Genomic DNA, 17,826 nt, shown 5'->3' on the forward strand with positions numbered 1-17,826 from the left:
CGGCTGTGTCTATGGTTACCGGAGTACAGTTATAAGCGTACGGTCGGCTGTGTCTATGGTTACCGGAGTACAGTTATAAGCGTACAGTCGGCTGTGTCTATGGTTACCGGAGTATAGTTAGAAGCGTACAGTCGGCTGTGTCTATGGTTACTGAGTACAGTTATAAGCGTACAGACGGATGTGTCTATGGTTACCGGAGTACAGTTATAAGCGTACAGTCGGCTGTGTCTATGGTTACGGAGTACAGTTATAAGCGTACAGTCGGCTGTGTCTATGGTTACCGGAGTACAGTTATAAGCGTACAGTCGGATGTGTCTATGGTTACCGGAGTACAGTTAGAAGCGTACAGACGGATGTGTCTATGGTTACCGGAGTACAGTTATAAGCGTACAGTCGGCTGTGTCTATGGTTACTGAGTACAGTTATAAGCGTACAGTCGGCTGTGTCTATGGTTACGGAGTACAGTTAGAAGCGTACGGTCGGATGTGTCTATGGTTACGGAGTACAGTTATAAGCGTACAGTCGGCTGTGTCTATGGTTACTGAGTACAGTTATAAGCGTACAGTCGGCTGTGTCTATGGTTACCAGAGTACAGTTATAAGCGTACAGTCGGATGTGTCTATGGTTACTGAGTACAGTTAGAAGCGTACAGTCGGCTGTGTCTATGGTTACCGGAGTACAGTTAGAAGCGTACGGTCGGATGTGTCTATGGTTACGGAGTACAGTTATAAGCGTACAGTCGGCTGTGTCTATGGTTACCGGAGTACAGTTAGAAGCGTACAGTCGGATGTGTCTATGGTTACCGGAGTACAGTTATAAGCGTACGGTCGGATGTGTCTATGGTTACTGAGTACAGTTAGAAGCGTACGGTCGGATGTGTCTATGGTTACGGAGTACAGTTAGAAGCGTACAGTCGGATGTGTCTATGGTTACCGGAGTACAGTTAAAAGCGTACAGTCGGATGTGTCTATGGTTACTGAGTACAGTTAGAAGCGTACAGTCGGCTGTGTCTATGGTTACCGGAGTACAGTTAGAAGCGTACAGTCGGCTGTGTCTATGGTTACTGAGTACAGTTATAAGCGTACAGACGGATGTGTCTATGGTTACCGGAGTACAGTTATAAGCGTACAGTCGGCTGTGTCTATGGTTACTGAGTACAGTTATAAGCGTACGGTCGGCTGTGTCTATGGTTACTGAGTACAGTTAGAAGCGTACGGTCGGATGTGTCTATGGTTACGGAGTACAGTTAGAAGCGTACGGTCGGATGTGTCTATGGTTACGGAGTACAGTTAGAAGCGTACAGTCGGCTGTGTCTATGGTTACTGAGTACAGTTAGAAGCGTACAGTCGGCTGTGTCTATGGTTACCGGAGTACAGTTAGAAGCGTACGGTCGGATGTGTCTATGGTTACTGAGTACAGTTATAAGCGTACAGTCGGCTGTGTCTATGGTTACCGGAGTACAGTTATAAGCGTACAGTCGGCTGTGTCTATGGTTACCGGAGTACAGTTAGAAGCGTACGGTCGGATGTGTCTATGGTTACGGAGTACAGTTAGAAGCGTACAGTCGGATGTGTCTATGGTTACCGGAGTACAGTTAAAAGCGTACAGTCGGATGTGTCTATGGTTACTGAGTACAGTTAGAAGCGTACAGTCGGCTGTGTCTATGGTTACCGGAGTACAGTTAGAAGCGTACAGTCGGCTGTGTCTATGGTTACTGAGTACAGTTATAAGCGTACAGACGGATGTGTCTATGGTTACCGGAGTACAGTTATAAGCGTACAGTCGGCTGTGTCTATGGTTACTGAGTACAGTTATAAGCGTACGGTCGGCTGTGTCTATGGTTACTGAGTACAGTTAGAAGCGTACGGTCGGATGTGTCTATGGTTACGGAGTACAGTTAGAAGCGTACGGTCGGATGTGTCTATGGTTACGGAGTACAGTTAGAAGCGTACAGTCGGCTGTGTCTATGGTTACTGAGTACAGTTAGAAGCGTACAGTCGGCTGTGTCTATGGTTACCGGAGTACAGTTAGAAGCGTACGGTCGGATGTGTCTATGGTTACTGAGTACAGTTATAAGCGTACAGTCGGCTGTGTCTATGGTTACCGGAGTACAGTTATAAGCGTACAGTCGGCTGTGTCTATGGTTACCGGAGTACAGTTAGAAGCGTACGGTCGGATGTGTCTATGGTTACGGAGTACAGTTAGAAGCGTACAGTCGGCTGTGTCTATGGTTACCGGAGTACAGTTAGAAGCGTACAGTCGGCTGTGTCTATGGTTACCGGAGTATAGTTAGAAGCGTACAGTCGGCTGTGTCTATGGTTACCGGAGTACAGTTAGAAGCGTACAGTCGGCTGTGTCTATGGTTACTGAGTACAGTTGTAAGCGTACAGTCGGCTGTGTCTATGGTTACTGAGTACAGTTATAAGCGTACAGTCGGCTGTGTCTATGGTTACCGGAGTACAGTTATAAGCGTACAGTCGGATGTGTCTATGGTTACCGGAGTACAGTTATAAGCGTACAGTCGGCTGTGTCTATGGTTACTGAGTACAGTTAGAAGCGTACGGTCGGCTGTGTCTATGGTTACTGAGTACAGTTATAAGCGTACGGTCGGCTGTGTCTATGGTTACCGGAGTACAGTTATAAGCGTACGGTCGGCTGTGTCTATGGTTACCGGAGTACAGTTATAAGCGTACGGTCGGCTGTGTCTATGGTTACCGGAGTACAGTTATAAGCGTACGGTCGGCTGTGTCTATGGTTACCGGAGTACAGTTATAAGCGTACAGTCGGCTGTGTCTATGGTTACCGGAGTATAGTTAGAAGCGTACAGTCGGCTGTGTCTATGGTTACCGGAGTACAGTTATAAGCGTACAGTCGGCTGTGTCTATGGTTACCGGAGTACAGTTAGAAGCGTACAGTCGGCTGTGTCTATGGTTACCGGAGTACAGTTAGAAGCGTACAGTCGGCTGTGTCTATGGTTACCGGAGTACAGTTATAAGCGTACAGTCGGCTGTGTCTATGGTTACCGGAGTATAGTTAGAAGCGTACAGTCGGCTGTGTCTATGGTTACCGGAGTACAGTTATAAGCGTACAGTCGGCTGTGTCTATGGTTACCGGAGTACAGTTAGAAGCGTACAGTCGGATGTGTCTATGGTTACCGGAGTACAGTTAGAAGCGTACAGTCGGCTGTGTCTATGGTTACCGGAGTACAGTTAGAAGCGTACAGTCGGCTGTGTCTATGGTTACCGGAGTATAGTTAGAAGCGTACAGTCGGCTGTGTCTATGGTTACCGGAGTACAGTTAGAAGCGTACAGTCGGCTGTGTCTATGGTTACTGAGTACAGTTATAAGCGTACAGTCGGCTGTGTCTATGGTTACTGAGTACAGTTATAAGCGTACAGTCGGCTGTGTCTATGGTTACCGGAGTACAGTTATAAGCGTACAGTCGGATGTGTCTATGGTTACCGGAGTACAGTTATAAGCGTACAGTCGGATGTGTCTATGGTTACTGAGTACAGTTAGAAGTGTACGGTCGGCTGTGTCTATGGTTACCGGAGTACAGTTAGAAGCGTACAGTCGGCTGTGTCTATGGTTACCGGAGTACAGTTAGAAGCGTACAGTCGGCTGTGTCTATGGTTACCGGAGTACAGTTATAAGCGTACAGTCGGCTGTGTCTATGGTTACCGGAGTACAGTTATAAGCGTACAGTTGGCTGTGTCTATGGTTACCGGAGTACAGTTATAAGCGTACAGTCGGCTGTGTCTATGGTTACCGGAGTACAGTTAGAAGCGTACAGTCGGCTGTGTCTATGGTTACTGAGTACAGTTATAAGCGTACAGACGGATGTGTCTATGGTTACCGGAGTACAGTTATAAGCGTACAGTCGGCTGTGTCTATGGTTACTGAGTACAGTTAGAAGCGTACAGTCGGCTGTGTCTATGGTTACCGGAGTATAGTTAGAAGCGTACAGTCGGCTGTGTCTATGGTTACCGGAGTACAGTTATAAGCGTACAGTCGGCTGTGTCTATGGTTACTGAGTACAGTTATAAGCGTACAGTCGGCTGTGTCTATGGTTACGGAGTACAGTTATAAGCGTACAGTCGGCTGTGTCTATGGTTACGGAGTACAGTTAGAAGCGTACAGTCGGCTGTGTCTATGGTTACCGGAGTACAGTTAGAAGCGTACAGTCGGATGTGTCTATGGTTACCGGAGTACAGTTAGAAGCGTACAGTCGGCTGTGTCTATGGTTACCGGAGTACAGTTATAAGCGTACAGTCGGATGTGTCTATGGTTACCGGAGTACAGTTATAAGCGTACAGTCGGATGTGTCTATGGTTACTGAGTACAGTTAGAAGTGTACGGTCGGCTGTGTCTATGGTTACCGGAGTACAGTTAGAAGCGTACAGTCGGATGTGTCTATGGTTACTGAGTACAGTGATAAGCGTACAGTCGGCTGTGTCTATGGTTACCGGAGTACAGTTAGAAGCGTACAGTCGGCTGTGTCTATGGTTACTGAGTACAGTTAGAAGCGTACAGTCGGATCTGTCTATGGTTACCGGAGTACAGTTAGAAGCGTACAGTCGGATGTGTCTATGGTTACCGGAGTACAGTTAGAAGCGTACAGTCGGCTGTGTCTATGGTTACCGGAGTACAGTTATAAGCGTACAGTCGGCTATGTCTATGGTTACTGAGTACAGTTATAAGCGTACAGTCGGCTGTGTCTATGGTTACCGGAGTACAGTTAGAAGCGTACAGTCGGATGTGTCTATGGTTACCGGAGTACAGTTAGAAGCGTACAGTCGGCTGTGTCTATGGTTACCGGAGTACAGTTAGAAGCGTACAGTCGGATGTGTCTATGGTTACCGGAGTACAGTTATAAGCGTACAGTCGGCTGTGTCTATGGTTACTGAGTACAGTTAGAAGCGTACGGTCGGCTGTGTCTATGGTTACTGAGTACAGTTATAAGCGTACGGTCGGCTGTGTCTATGGTTACCGGAGTACAGTTATAAGCGTACGGTCGGCTGTGTCTATGGTTACCGGAGTACAGTTATAAGCGTACGGTCGGCTGTGTCTATGGTTACCGGAGTACAGTTATAAGCGTACGGTCGGCTGTGTCTATGGTTACCGGAGTACAGTTATAAGCGTACAGTCGGCTGTGTCTATGGTTACCGGAGTATAGTTAGAAGCGTACAGTCGGCTGTGTCTATGGTTACCGGAGTACAGTTATAAGCGTACAGTCGGCTGTGTCTATGGTTACCGGAGTACAGTTAGAAGCGTACAGTCGGCTGTGTCTATGGTTACCGGAGTACAGTTAGAAGCGTACAGTCGGCTGTGTCTATGGTTACCGGAGTACAGTTATAAGCGTACAGTCGGCTGTGTCTATGGTTACCGGAGTATAGTTAGAAGCGTACAGTCGGCTGTGTCTATGGTTACCGGAGTACAGTTATAAGCGTACAGTCGGCTGTGTCTATGGTTACCGGAGTACAGTTAGAAGCGTACAGTCGGATCTGTCTATGGTTACTGGAGTACAGTTAGAAGCGTACAGTCGGATGTGTCTATGGTTACCGGAGTACAGTTAGAAGCGTACAGTCGGCTGTGTCTATGGTTACCGGAGTACAGTTAGAAGCGTACAGTCGGCTGTGTCTATGGTTACCGGAGTATAGTTAGAAGCGTACAGTCGGCTGTGTCTATGGTTACCGGAGTACAGTTAGAAGCGTACAGTCGGCTGTGTCTATGGTTACTGAGTACAGTTATAAGCGTACAGTCGGCTGTGTCTATGGTTACTGAGTACAGTTATAAGCGTACAGTCGGCTGTGTCTATGGTTACCGGAGTACAGTTATAAGCGTACAGTCGGATGTGTCTATGGTTACCGGAGTACAGTTATAAGCGTACAGTCGGATGTGTCTATGGTTACTGAGTACAGTTAGAAGTGTACGGTCGGCTGTGTCTATGGTTACCGGAGTACAGTTAGAAGCGTACAGTCGGATGTGTCTATGGTTACTGAGTACAGTGATAAGCGTACAGTCGGCTGTGTCTATGGTTACCGGAGTACAGTTAGAAGCGTACAGTCGGCTGTGTCTATGGTTACTGAGTACAGTTAGAAGCGTACAGTCGGATCTGTCTATGGTTACCGGAGTACAGTTAGAAGCGTACAGTCGGATGTGTCTATGGTTACCGGAGTACAGTTAGAAGCGTACAGTCGGCTGTGTCTATGGTTACCGGAGTACAGTTATAAGCGTACAGTCGGCTATGTCTATGGTTACTGAGTACAGTTATAAGCGTACAGTCGGCTGTGTCTATGGTTACCGGAGTATAGTTAGAAGCGTACAGTCGGCTGTGTCTATGGTTACCGGAGTACAGTTAGAAGCGTACAGTCGGCTGTGTCTATGGTTACCGGAGTACAGTTAGAAGCGTACAGTCGGCTGTGTCTATGGTTACCGGAGTACAGTTATAAGCGTACAGTCGGCTGTGTCTATGGTTACCGGAGTACAGTTATAAGCGTACAGTTGGCTGTGTCTATGGTTACCGGAGTACAGTTATAAGCGTACAGTCGGCTGTGTCTATGGTTACCGGAGTACAGTTAGAAGCGTACAGTCGGCTGTGTCTATGGTTACTGAGTACAGTTATAAGCGTACAGACGGATGTGTCTATGGTTACCGGAGTACAGTTATAAGCGTACAGTCGGCTGTGTCTATGGTTACTGAGTACAGTTAGAAGCGTACAGTCGGCTGTGTCTATGGTTACCGGAGTATAGTTAGAAGCGTACAGTCGGCTGTGTCTATGGTTACCGGAGTACAGTTATAAGCGTACAGTCGGCTGTGTCTATGGTTACTGAGTACAGTTATAAGCGTACAGTCGGCTGTGTCTATGGTTACGGAGTACAGTTATAAGCGTACAGTCGGCTGTGTCTATGGTTACGGAGTACAGTTAGAAGCGTACAGTCGGCTGTGTCTATGGTTACCGGAGTACAGTTAGAAGCGTACAGTCGGATGTGTCTATGGTTACCGGAGTACAGTTAGAAGCGTACAGTCGGCTGTGTCTATGGTTACCGGAGTACAGTTATAAGCGTACAGTCGGATGTGTCTATGGTTACCGGAGTACAGTTATAAGCGTACAGTCGGATGTGTCTATGGTTACTGAGTACAGTTAGAAGTGTACGGTCGGCTGTGTCTATGGTTACCGGAGTACAGTTAGAAGCGTACAGTCGGATGTGTCTATGGTTACTGAGTACAGTGATAAGCGTACAGTCGGCTGTGTCTATGGTTACCGGAGTACAGTTAGAAGCGTACAGTCGGCTGTGTCTATGGTTACTGAGTACAGTTAGAAGCGTACAGTCGGATCTGTCTATGGTTACCGGAGTACAGTTAGAAGCGTACAGTCGGATGTGTCTATGGTTACCGGAGTACAGTTAGAAGCGTACAGTCGGCTGTGTCTATGGTTACCGGAGTACAGTTATAAGCGTACAGTCGGCTATGTCTATGGTTACTGAGTACAGTTATAAGCGTACAGTCGGCTGTGTCTATGGTTACCGGAGTACAGTTAGAAGCGTACAGTCGGATGTGTCTATGGTTACCGGAGTACAGTTAGAAGCGTACAGTCGGCTGTGTCTATGGTTACCGGAGTACAGTTAGAAGCGTACAGTCGGATGTGTCTATGGTTACCGGAGTACAGTTAGAAGCGTACAGTCGGCTGTGTCTATGGTTACCGGAGTACAGTTATAAGCGTACAGTCGGCTGTGTCTATGGTTACTGAGTACAGTTATAAGCGTACAGTCGGCTGTGTCTATGGTTACGGAGTACAGTTATAAGCGTACAGTCGGCTGTGTCTATGGTTACGGAGTACAGTTAGAAGCGTACAGTCGGCTGTGTCTATGGTTACCGGAGTACAGTTAGAAGCGTACAGTCGGATGTGTCTATGGTTACCGGAGTACAGTTAGAAGCGTACAGTCGGATGTGTCTATGGTTACCGGAGTACAGTTAGAAGCGTACAGTCGGCTGTGTCTATGGTTACCGGAGTACAGTTAGAAGCGTACAGTCGGATGTGTCTATGGTTACCGGAGTACAGTTAGAAGCGTACAGTCGGCTGTGTCTATGGTTACCGGAGTATAGTTAGAAGCGTACAGTCGGCTGTGTCTATGGTTACCGGAGTACAGTTATAAGCGTACAGTCGGCTGTGTCTATGGTTACGGAGTACAGTTATAAGCGTACAGTCGGCTGTGTCTATGGTTACCGGAGTACAGTTAGAAGCGTACAGTCGGATGTGTCTATGGTTACCGGAGTACAGTTAGAAGCGTACAGTCGGATGTGTCTATGGTTACCGGAGTACAGTTAGAAGCGTACAGTCGGCTGTGTCTATGGTTACCGGAGTACAGTTAGAAGCGTACAGTCGGATGTGTCTATGGTTACCGGAGTACAGTTAGAAGCGTACAGTCGGCTGTGTCTATGGTTACCGGAGTATAGTTAGAAGCGTACAGTCAGCTGTGTCTATGGTTACCGGAGTATAGTTAGAAGCGTACAGTCGGCTGTGTCTATGGTTACCGGAGTACAGTTAGAAGCGTACAGTCGGCTGTGTCTATGGTTACCGGAGTATAGTTAGAAGCGTACAGTCGGATGTGTCTATGGTTACCGGAGTACAGTTATAAGCGTACAGTCGGCTGTGTCTATGGTTACTGGAGTACAGTTAGAAGCGTACAGTCGGATGTGTCTATGGTTACCGGAGTATAGTTAGAAGCGTACAGTCGGATGTGTCTATGGTTACCGGAGTACAGTTAGAAGCGTACAGTCGGCTGTGTCTATGGTTACCGGAGTACAGTTAGAAGCGTACAGTCGGCTGTGTCTATGGTTACTGAGTACAGTTAGAAGTCTATGGTTACCGGAGTACAGTTAGAAGTCTATGGTTACCAGAGTCGTGGCTGTAGAAGCTTCTTTAGGATTTGTAGCAGAGGGGTGGACGGCCACAGTGGTCAGAGCAGCGGAGGGCCACAACTCCTGACGTGATGGCGATGAATCCACGTTGGGCCGGGCGGGGGACTGCTTTATGCTCTTTACCAGCATTTATTGTTATGACATTGGATTCTGGTGCTCAGACTTGGTAGATAAATCCTGTAAACTGTTAGGATTGCAGCTCTGGAGGTGAGTAGAGGATAAGATGTGGCTCTTTACCATCACTGACCACGGTGTGGAGTCACGTCATGTCACCTGGTGTCTGCTAATACTCACCGTCTGTCCAGCTGATCATGTCGTCCACGTCCCCGGGCAGCCCTAGCCATAGGTTACTGTCACGAGGATATCCAGGATCCATCCTCCCAAGCTGCTCATCAAACCTCCAGTAGCGGTTGTGTCTGAAGAAGTACGTCTTCTTATTGTGCTTCCAAACAAAGGCTCCGTCTACTTCATTAGTGTTCAACCCAAAATCGGAGAGGGGCCGGGGGTACCCGGGATCCACCGCCGTGTCCTTAAACACCCAGTAATGGCTTCCTGGAAGGAGAACAAGAAAGCGGCTACTTCAGTCACTGTCCACATCAGCCCTCAGATCCTTCCTTACAGAAGCTGTTGGTCAGTGCCCTCTGCGGCCGAGTCCTGAGCTCATCGGCTTCTCCAGCTCATCGGTCCCATTGATGTCAGAAACAGGATTGGAGTGGATGCGCCTTCAAGTTGCAAGTGGAGGGTAGAGATCCCAACACAGAGCAGTAATCCTGAGGACCGACCTCTAGCGCTGACCAAGTAGCAGGTGGAGGTTTATCCTGCGGGCCGGGGGCATCATTATACAGAATGTGGCGGTCACTAAACACCTCCTGGGTCACATGGCCCCTTACCTGCAATGAACACGATTTTGCTGTCATTGGCCCTTTCGTACACTGCATCCACCCTGGGCAGATCGGGGGGCAGTCCCAGCCAGAAGCGGTCAAGATGGGCCGGGTTTAGAGACACCAGTTGCCTAGTAGCTTGTACCCGCCAAAAGTACCGATCTGCGGAGGCAGGAATGGGGAATATTGGTTAAGATGAAGGAGCGCGCACACTGTAACCCCCAGCCAAAGTGACACTTACTCTTAAAGAAGAAAACCTCTCCTCGAATGTTGGCCACAGCATCAAAGTGCGTGGAGCAGCGGTCTGGATATGGGGCTCGGGGCCTGGTGAGAAACGTAGAATGGGGTTTAGAAAGTCGTAAAGAAGAGTCAGGACTGTAGGAGAAGGAAGAGAGAAATATTGGGGATTATAATCAGGACTGCAGTCCATGGTGTGGTGGAGGGGACCAGGGATGCATGGCAGGAGGGTGCAGTGGGGGATGGTAGGTGCTCCATACAGAGTCCTGTACAGGGAGGGTCTTCACCGTTGTTGGGTTTCGCTCCCGCCAGCATTATTTTAGCGTCTGGTCATTTAGGAGATTACATCTCGTGGTCAGGTGTACATGACAAGATCTCATACCGGTATGTAGGCCCTCGGGGCGGAATAAAGTGCTGAGTGGGTGCAGGAGGAGGAATCTCTGCTCCGGGGTGGACGATTCTTCTCCCTGTGTGAGAGAATAAAATGATCTGTGTGCCCGAGGGGTGTGGAGAGGCGAGCGATGGAGTCAGTCCTCACCGTACAACGCCTGGATGCCCTGCACGTCGTCTGGAGGGAGCCTGTACCTGCGGTGCTCGCCCAAAGACCCCTGGTAGTACGGCTTCATAATGGAATTCTCTGCAGATGAATGAGACAGTCCCAGAGAATGGCCAAACTCATGCACGGCCACCGCAAATAGATCCGTCCCCTCGGCGGCTACAACAGAAGAAACAAAACCTCGTGACTGTGTGGTGGAGCTGACCACGGTAAAGTCTTCATGTATGATGGGACTGCCATGACATGTATGATGGGACCGCCATGTCGTGTATGATGGGACCGCCATGTCGTGTATGATGGGACCGCCATGACATGTATGATGGGACCGCCATGTCGTGTATGATGGGATCGCCATGTTATTTATGATGGGATTACCATGTCCTGTATGATGGGACCGCCATGTCCTGTATGATGGGACCGCCACAACGTGTATGATGGGATCGCCATGTCCTGTATGATGGGACCGCCATGTCGTGTATGATGGGACCGCCATGTCCTGTATGATGGGACCGCCACAACGTGTATGATGGGATCGCCATGTCCTGTATGATGGGATCGCCATGTCCTATATAATGGGACCGCCATGTCCTGTATGATGGGACCGCCACAACGTGTATGATGGGACCGCCATGTCCTGTATGATGGGACCACCACAACGTGTATGATGGGATCGCCATGTCCTGTATGATGGGATCGCCATGTCCTATATAATGGGACCGCCATGTCCTGTATGATGGGACCGCCATGTTATTTATGATGGGATTACCATGTCCTGTATGATGGGACCGCCATGTCCTGTATGATGGGACCGCCACAACGTGTATGATGGGATCGCCATGTCCTGTATGATGGGACCGCCATGTCGTGTATGATGGGACCGCCATGTCCTGTATGATGGGACCGCCACAACGTGTATGATGGGATCGCCATGTCCTGTATGATGGGATCGCCATGTCCTATATAATGGGACCGCCATGTCCTGTATGATGGGACCGCCACAACGTGTATGATGGGATCGCCATGTCCTGTATGATGGGATCGCCATGTCCTATATAATGGGACCGCCATGTCCTGTATGATGGGACCGCCACAACGTGTATGATGGGATCGCCATGTCCTGTATGATGGGATCGCCATGTCCTATATAATGGGACCGCCATGTCCTGTATGATGGGACCGCCACAACGTGTATGATGGGACCGCCATGTCCTGTATGATGGGACCGCCACAACGTGTATGATGGGACCGCCATGTCGTGTATGATGGGACCGCCATGTCCTGTATGATGGGACCGCCACAACGTGTATGATGGGACCGCCATGTCGTGTATGATGGGACCGCCATGTCCTGTATGATGGGACCGCCACAACGTGTATGATGGGACCGCCATGTCGTGTATGATGGGACCGCCATGTCCTGTATGATGGGACCGCCATGTCCTGTATGATGGGAACGCCATGTCCTGTATGATGGGACCGCCATGTCGTGTATGATGGGACCGCCATGTCGTGTATGATGGGACCGCCATGTCCTGTATGATGGGACCGCCATGTCCTGTATGATGGGACCGCCATGTCCTGTATGATGGGACCGCCATGTCCTGTATGATGGGACCGCCATGTCCTGTATGATGGGACCGCCATGTCCTGTATGATGGGACCGCCATGTCCTGTATGATGGGACCGCCATGTCCTGTATGATGGGACCGCCATGTCCTGTATGATGGGACCGCCATGTCGTGTATGATGGGATCGCCATGTTATTTATGATGGGACCGCCATGTCCTGTATGATGGGACCGCCATGTCCTGTATGATGGGACCGCCATGTCCTGTATGATGGGACCGCCATGTCCTGTATGATGGGACCGCCATGTCGTGTATGATGGGACCGCCATGTCGTGTATGATGGGACCGCCATGTCGTGTATGATGGGATCGTCATGTTATTTATGATGGGATCGTCATGTTATTTATGATGGGACCGCCATGTCCTGTATGATGGGATCGCCATGTTATTTATGATGGGATTACCATGTCCTGTATGATGGGACCGCCATGTCCTGTATGATGGGACCGCCATGTCATGTATGATGGGACCGTCATGTCGTGTATGATGGGACCGTCATGTCGTGTATGATGGGACCGCCATGTCGTGTATGATGGGACCGCCATGTCGTGTATGATGGGACCACCATGTCGTGTATGATGGGACCGCCATGTCCTGTATGATGGGACCGCCATGTCGTGTATGATGGGACCGCCATGTCGTGTATGATGGGACCGCCATGTCGTGTATGATGGGACCGCCATGTCCTGTATGATGGGATCGCCATGTCCTGTATGATGGGACCGTCATGTTATTTATGATGGGACCGCCATGTCCTGTATGATGGGATCGCCATGTCCTGTATGATGGGATCGCCATGTTATTTATGATGGGACCGCCATGTCCTGTATGATGGGATCGCCATGTTATTTATGATGGGACCGCCATGTCCTGTATGATGGGACTGCCATGTACTGTTGGCGATGAGTAGTCAGGTCATCGTCATAAGTGCAACTCTAAAGTGCACAGACCAGAATTAGGCCAGAAGGGACTGGACGGTAACAACTCGTCCCCCCCCCCCCTCCCCTCCCCCATCGTCGTCATCAGTCATTGGACAACATTGGATCATTCAGAGACCTCACTGAACCGAATGGAGGGAAATGAAAGGGGACGAATAATATTGCTCGCCCCACTGCTCAGTTTTTTATTTGTTAAAAAAAGTTTAAAATATCCCATAACTTTCCTTCCACCCCCCCACTTGTCCCCCACTTGTCTCCCACTTGTCTCCCACTTTCCTCCCACTTGTCTCCCACTTGTCTCCCACTTTCCTCCCACTTTCCTCCCACTTGTCTCCCACTTGTCTCCCACTTGTTCCCACTTGTCTCCCACTTGCCCCCCACTTGTCCCCCACTTGTCTCCCACTTGTCTCCCACTTGTTCCCACTTGTCTCCCACTTGCCCCCCACTTGTCTCCCACTTTCCTCCCACTTTCCTCCCACTTGTCTCCCATTTGTCTCCCACTTGTTCCCACTTGTCTCCCACTTGCCCCCCACTTGTCTCCCACTTGTTCCCACTTGTCTCCCACTTGCCCCCCACTTGTCTCCCACTTTCCTCCCACTTTCCTCCCACTTGTCTCCCATTTGTCTCCCACTTGTCCCCCACTTGTCTCCCACTTGTTCCCACTTGCCCCCCACTTGTCTCCCACTTTCCTCCCACTTGTCTCCCATTTGTCTCCCACTTTCCTCCCACTTGCCCCCCACTTGTTCCCACTTGCCCCCCACTTGTTCCCACTTTCCTCCCACTTGTCTCCCACTTGTCTCCCACTTGTCCCCCACTTGTCTCCCACTTGTCCCCCACTTGTTCCCACTTGTCTCCCACTTGTCCCCCATTTGTTCCCACTTGTCTCCCACTTGTCCCCCATTTGTTCCCACTTGTCCCCCACTTGTTCCCATTTGTCTCCCATTTGTCCCCCACTAGTCTCCCACTTGTCCCCCACTTGTTCCCACTTGTCCCCCACTTGTCCCCCATTTGTCTCCCACTTGTCCCCCACTTGTCTCCCACTTGTCCCCATTTGTTCCCACTTGTCTCCCACTTGTCCCCCATTTGTCTCCCACTTGTCCCCCACTTGTCCCCCACTTTCCTCCCACTTGTCTCCCACTTGTCCCCCATTTGTCTCCCACTTGTTCCCATTTGTTCCCACTTGTCTCCCACTTGTTGATTCTTCCCCCCAAAATTAAAATTTGATATTTTTATATTTGAAGCCTGAAATGGGGCAAAAGGATGAAAAATTCAAGGGGACGAATACTTTAGCAAGGCGCTGTATCTCTGACCTTATCCACACCTCTCCCCTCATGTACTGTAAGCTCTTGTGGGCCGGGCCCTCTACCCCACTGTGCTATGGGATTAATATAATAATGTACAGCACTATGGGATTAATATAATAATGTACAGAGCACCATGGGATTAATATAATAATGTACAGAACACCATGGGATTAATATAATAATGTACAGAGCACCATGGGATTAATATAATAATGTACAGAGCACCATGGGATTAATATAATAATGTACAGAGCACCATGGGATTAATATAATAATGTACAGCACCATGGGATTAATATAATAATGTACAGAGCACCATGGGATTAATATAATAATGTACAGAACACCATGGGATTAATATAATAATGTACAGAGCACCATGGGATTAATATAATAATGTACAGAGCACCATGGGATTAATATAATAATGTACAGAGCACCATGGGATTAATATAATAATGTACAGAGCACCATGGGATTAATATAATAATGTACAGAGCACCATGGGATTAATATAATAATGTACAGAGCACCATGGGATTAATATAATAATGTACAGAGCACCATGGGATTAATATAATAATGTACAGAGCACCATGGGATTAATATAATAATGTACAGAGCACCATGGGATTAATATAATAATGTACAGAGCACCATGGGATTAATATAATAATGTACAGAGCACCATGGGATTAATATAATAATGTACAGAGCACCATGGGATTAATATAATAATGTACAGAGCACCATGGGATTAATATAATAATGTACAGAGCACCATGGGATTAATATAATAATGTACAGAGCACCATGGGATTAATATAATAATGTACAGAGCACCATGGGATTAATATAATAATGTACAGAGCACCATGGGATTAATATAATAATGTATAGAGCACCATGGGATTAATATAATAATGTTCAGCATCATGGGATTAATATAATAATGTACAGAGCACCATGGGATTAATATAATAATGTACAGAGCACCATGGGATTAATATAATAATGTACAGAGCACCATGGGATTAATATAATAATGTACAGAGCACCATGGGATTAATATAATAATGTACAGAGCGCCATGGGATTAATATAATAATGTACAGAGCGCCATGGGATTAATATAATAATGTACAGAGCGCCATGGGATTAATATAATAATGTACAGCACCATGGGATTAATATAATAATGTACAGCACCATGGGATTAATATAATAATGTACAGAGCACCATGGGATTAATATAATAATGTACAGCACCATGGGATTAATATAATAATGTACAGCACCATGGGATTAATATAATAATGTACAGAACACCATGGGATTAATATAATAATGTACAGAGCACCATGGGATTAATATAATAATGTACAGCACCATGGGATTAATATAATAATGTACAGAGCACCATGGGATTAATATAATAATGTACAGAGCACCATGGGAGTAATATAATAATGTACAGAGCACCATGGGATTAATATAATAATGTACAGAGCACCATGGGATTAATATAATAATGTACAGCACCATGGAATTAATATAATAATGTACAGAGCACCATGGGATTAATATAATAATGTACAGAGCACCATGGGATTAATATAATAATGTACAGAGCACCATGGGATTAATATAATAATGTACAGAGCACCATGGGATTAATATAATAATGTATAGAGCACCATGGGATTAATATAATAATGTTCAGCATCATGGGATTAATATAATAATGTACAGCACTATGGGATTAATATAATAATGTACAGAGCACCATGGGATTAATATAATAATGTACAGAACACCATGGGATTAATATAATAATGTACAGCACCATGGGATTAATATAATAATGTACAGAACACCATGGGATTAATATAATAATGTACAGAGCACCATAGGATTAATATAATAATGTACAGAGCACCACGGGATTAATATAATAATGTACAGAGCACCATGGGATTAATATAATAATGTTCAGCATCATGGGATTAATATAATAATGTACAGCACCATGGGATTAATATAATAATGTACAGAGCACCATGGGATTAATATAATAATGTACAGCACCATGGGATTAATATAATAATGTACAGAGCACCATGGGATTAATATAATAATGTACAGAGCACCATGGGATTAATATAATAATGTACAGAGCACCATGGGATTAATATAATAATGTACAGAGCACCATGGGATTAATATAATAATGTACAGAGCACCATGGGATTAATATAATAATGTACAGAGCACCATGGGATTAATATAATAATGTACAGAGCACCATGGGATTAATATAATAATGTACAGAGCAACATGGGATTAATATAATAATGTACAGAGCACCATGGGATTAATATAATAATGTACAGCGCGCCATGGGATTAATATAATAATGTACAGAGCGCCATGGGATTAATATAATAATGTACAGAGCGCCATGGGATTAATATAATAATGTACAGCACCATGGGATTAATATAATAATGTACAGAGCACCATGGGATTAATATAATAATGTACAGAGCACCATGGGATTAATATAATAATGTACAGCACCATGGGATTAATATAATAATGTACAGAGCACCATGGGATTAATATAATAATGTACAGAGCACCATGGGATTAATATAATAATGTACAGAGCACCATGGGATTAATATAATAATGTACAGAGCACCATGGGATTAATATAATAATGTACAGCACCATGGGATTAATATAATAATGTACAGCACCATGGGATTAATATAATAATGTACAGAGCACCATGGGATTAATATAATAATGTACAGAACACCATGGGATTAATATAATAATGTACAGAGCACCATGGGATTAATATAATAATGTACAGAGCACCATGGGATTAATATAATAATGTACAGCACCATGGGATTAATATAATAATGTACAGCACCATGGGATTAATATAATAATGTACAGCACCATGGGATTAATATAATAATGTACAGCACCATGGGATTAATAGACTAATGTACAGAGCACCATGGGATTAATATAATAATGTACAGAGCACCATGGGATTAATATAATAATGTACAGCACCATGGGATTAATATAATAATGTACAGAGCACCATGGGAATAATATAATAATGTACAGAGCACCATGGGATTAATATAATAATGTACAGAGCACCATGGGATTAATATAATAATGTACAGAGCACCATGGAATTAATATAATAATGTACAGATCATCATGGGATTAATATAATGTACAGAGCACCATGGGATTAATATAATAATGTACAGAGCACCATGGGATTAATATAATAATGTACAGAGCACCATGGAATTAATATAATAATGTAC

At 46.3% G+C, this 17,826-nt stretch overlaps 1 protein-coding gene across 1 annotated transcript in view; it reads right to left on the reverse strand.

Annotated features, from left to right (window-relative positions):
- Positions 1 to 17,826, reverse strand: part of MMP25 (matrix metallopeptidase 25) — a 46,383-nt gene that overhangs the window by 12,502 nt on the left and 16,055 nt on the right. Inside the window, exons 5-9 of the mRNA XM_075261642.1 lie at positions 10,578 to 10,754; positions 10,422 to 10,506; positions 10,044 to 10,126; positions 9,812 to 9,964; positions 9,216 to 9,473 (exon numbers count right to left, since the gene is read on the reverse strand). Coding sequence (XP_075117743.1) covers positions 9,216 to 9,473; positions 9,812 to 9,964; positions 10,044 to 10,126; positions 10,422 to 10,506; positions 10,578 to 10,754 — 756 coding nt within the window. The remainder of the gene's footprint in view (positions 1 to 9,215; positions 9,474 to 9,811; positions 9,965 to 10,043; positions 10,127 to 10,421; positions 10,507 to 10,577; positions 10,755 to 17,826) is intronic.

The sequence above is a fragment of the Leptodactylus fuscus genome, unplaced genomic scaffold, assembly GCF_031893055.1.
Source record: "Leptodactylus fuscus isolate aLepFus1 unplaced genomic scaffold, aLepFus1.hap2 HAP2_SCAFFOLD_244, whole genome shotgun sequence".
Taxonomy (NCBI): Eukaryota; Metazoa; Chordata; class Amphibia; order Anura; family Leptodactylidae; genus Leptodactylus; species Leptodactylus fuscus.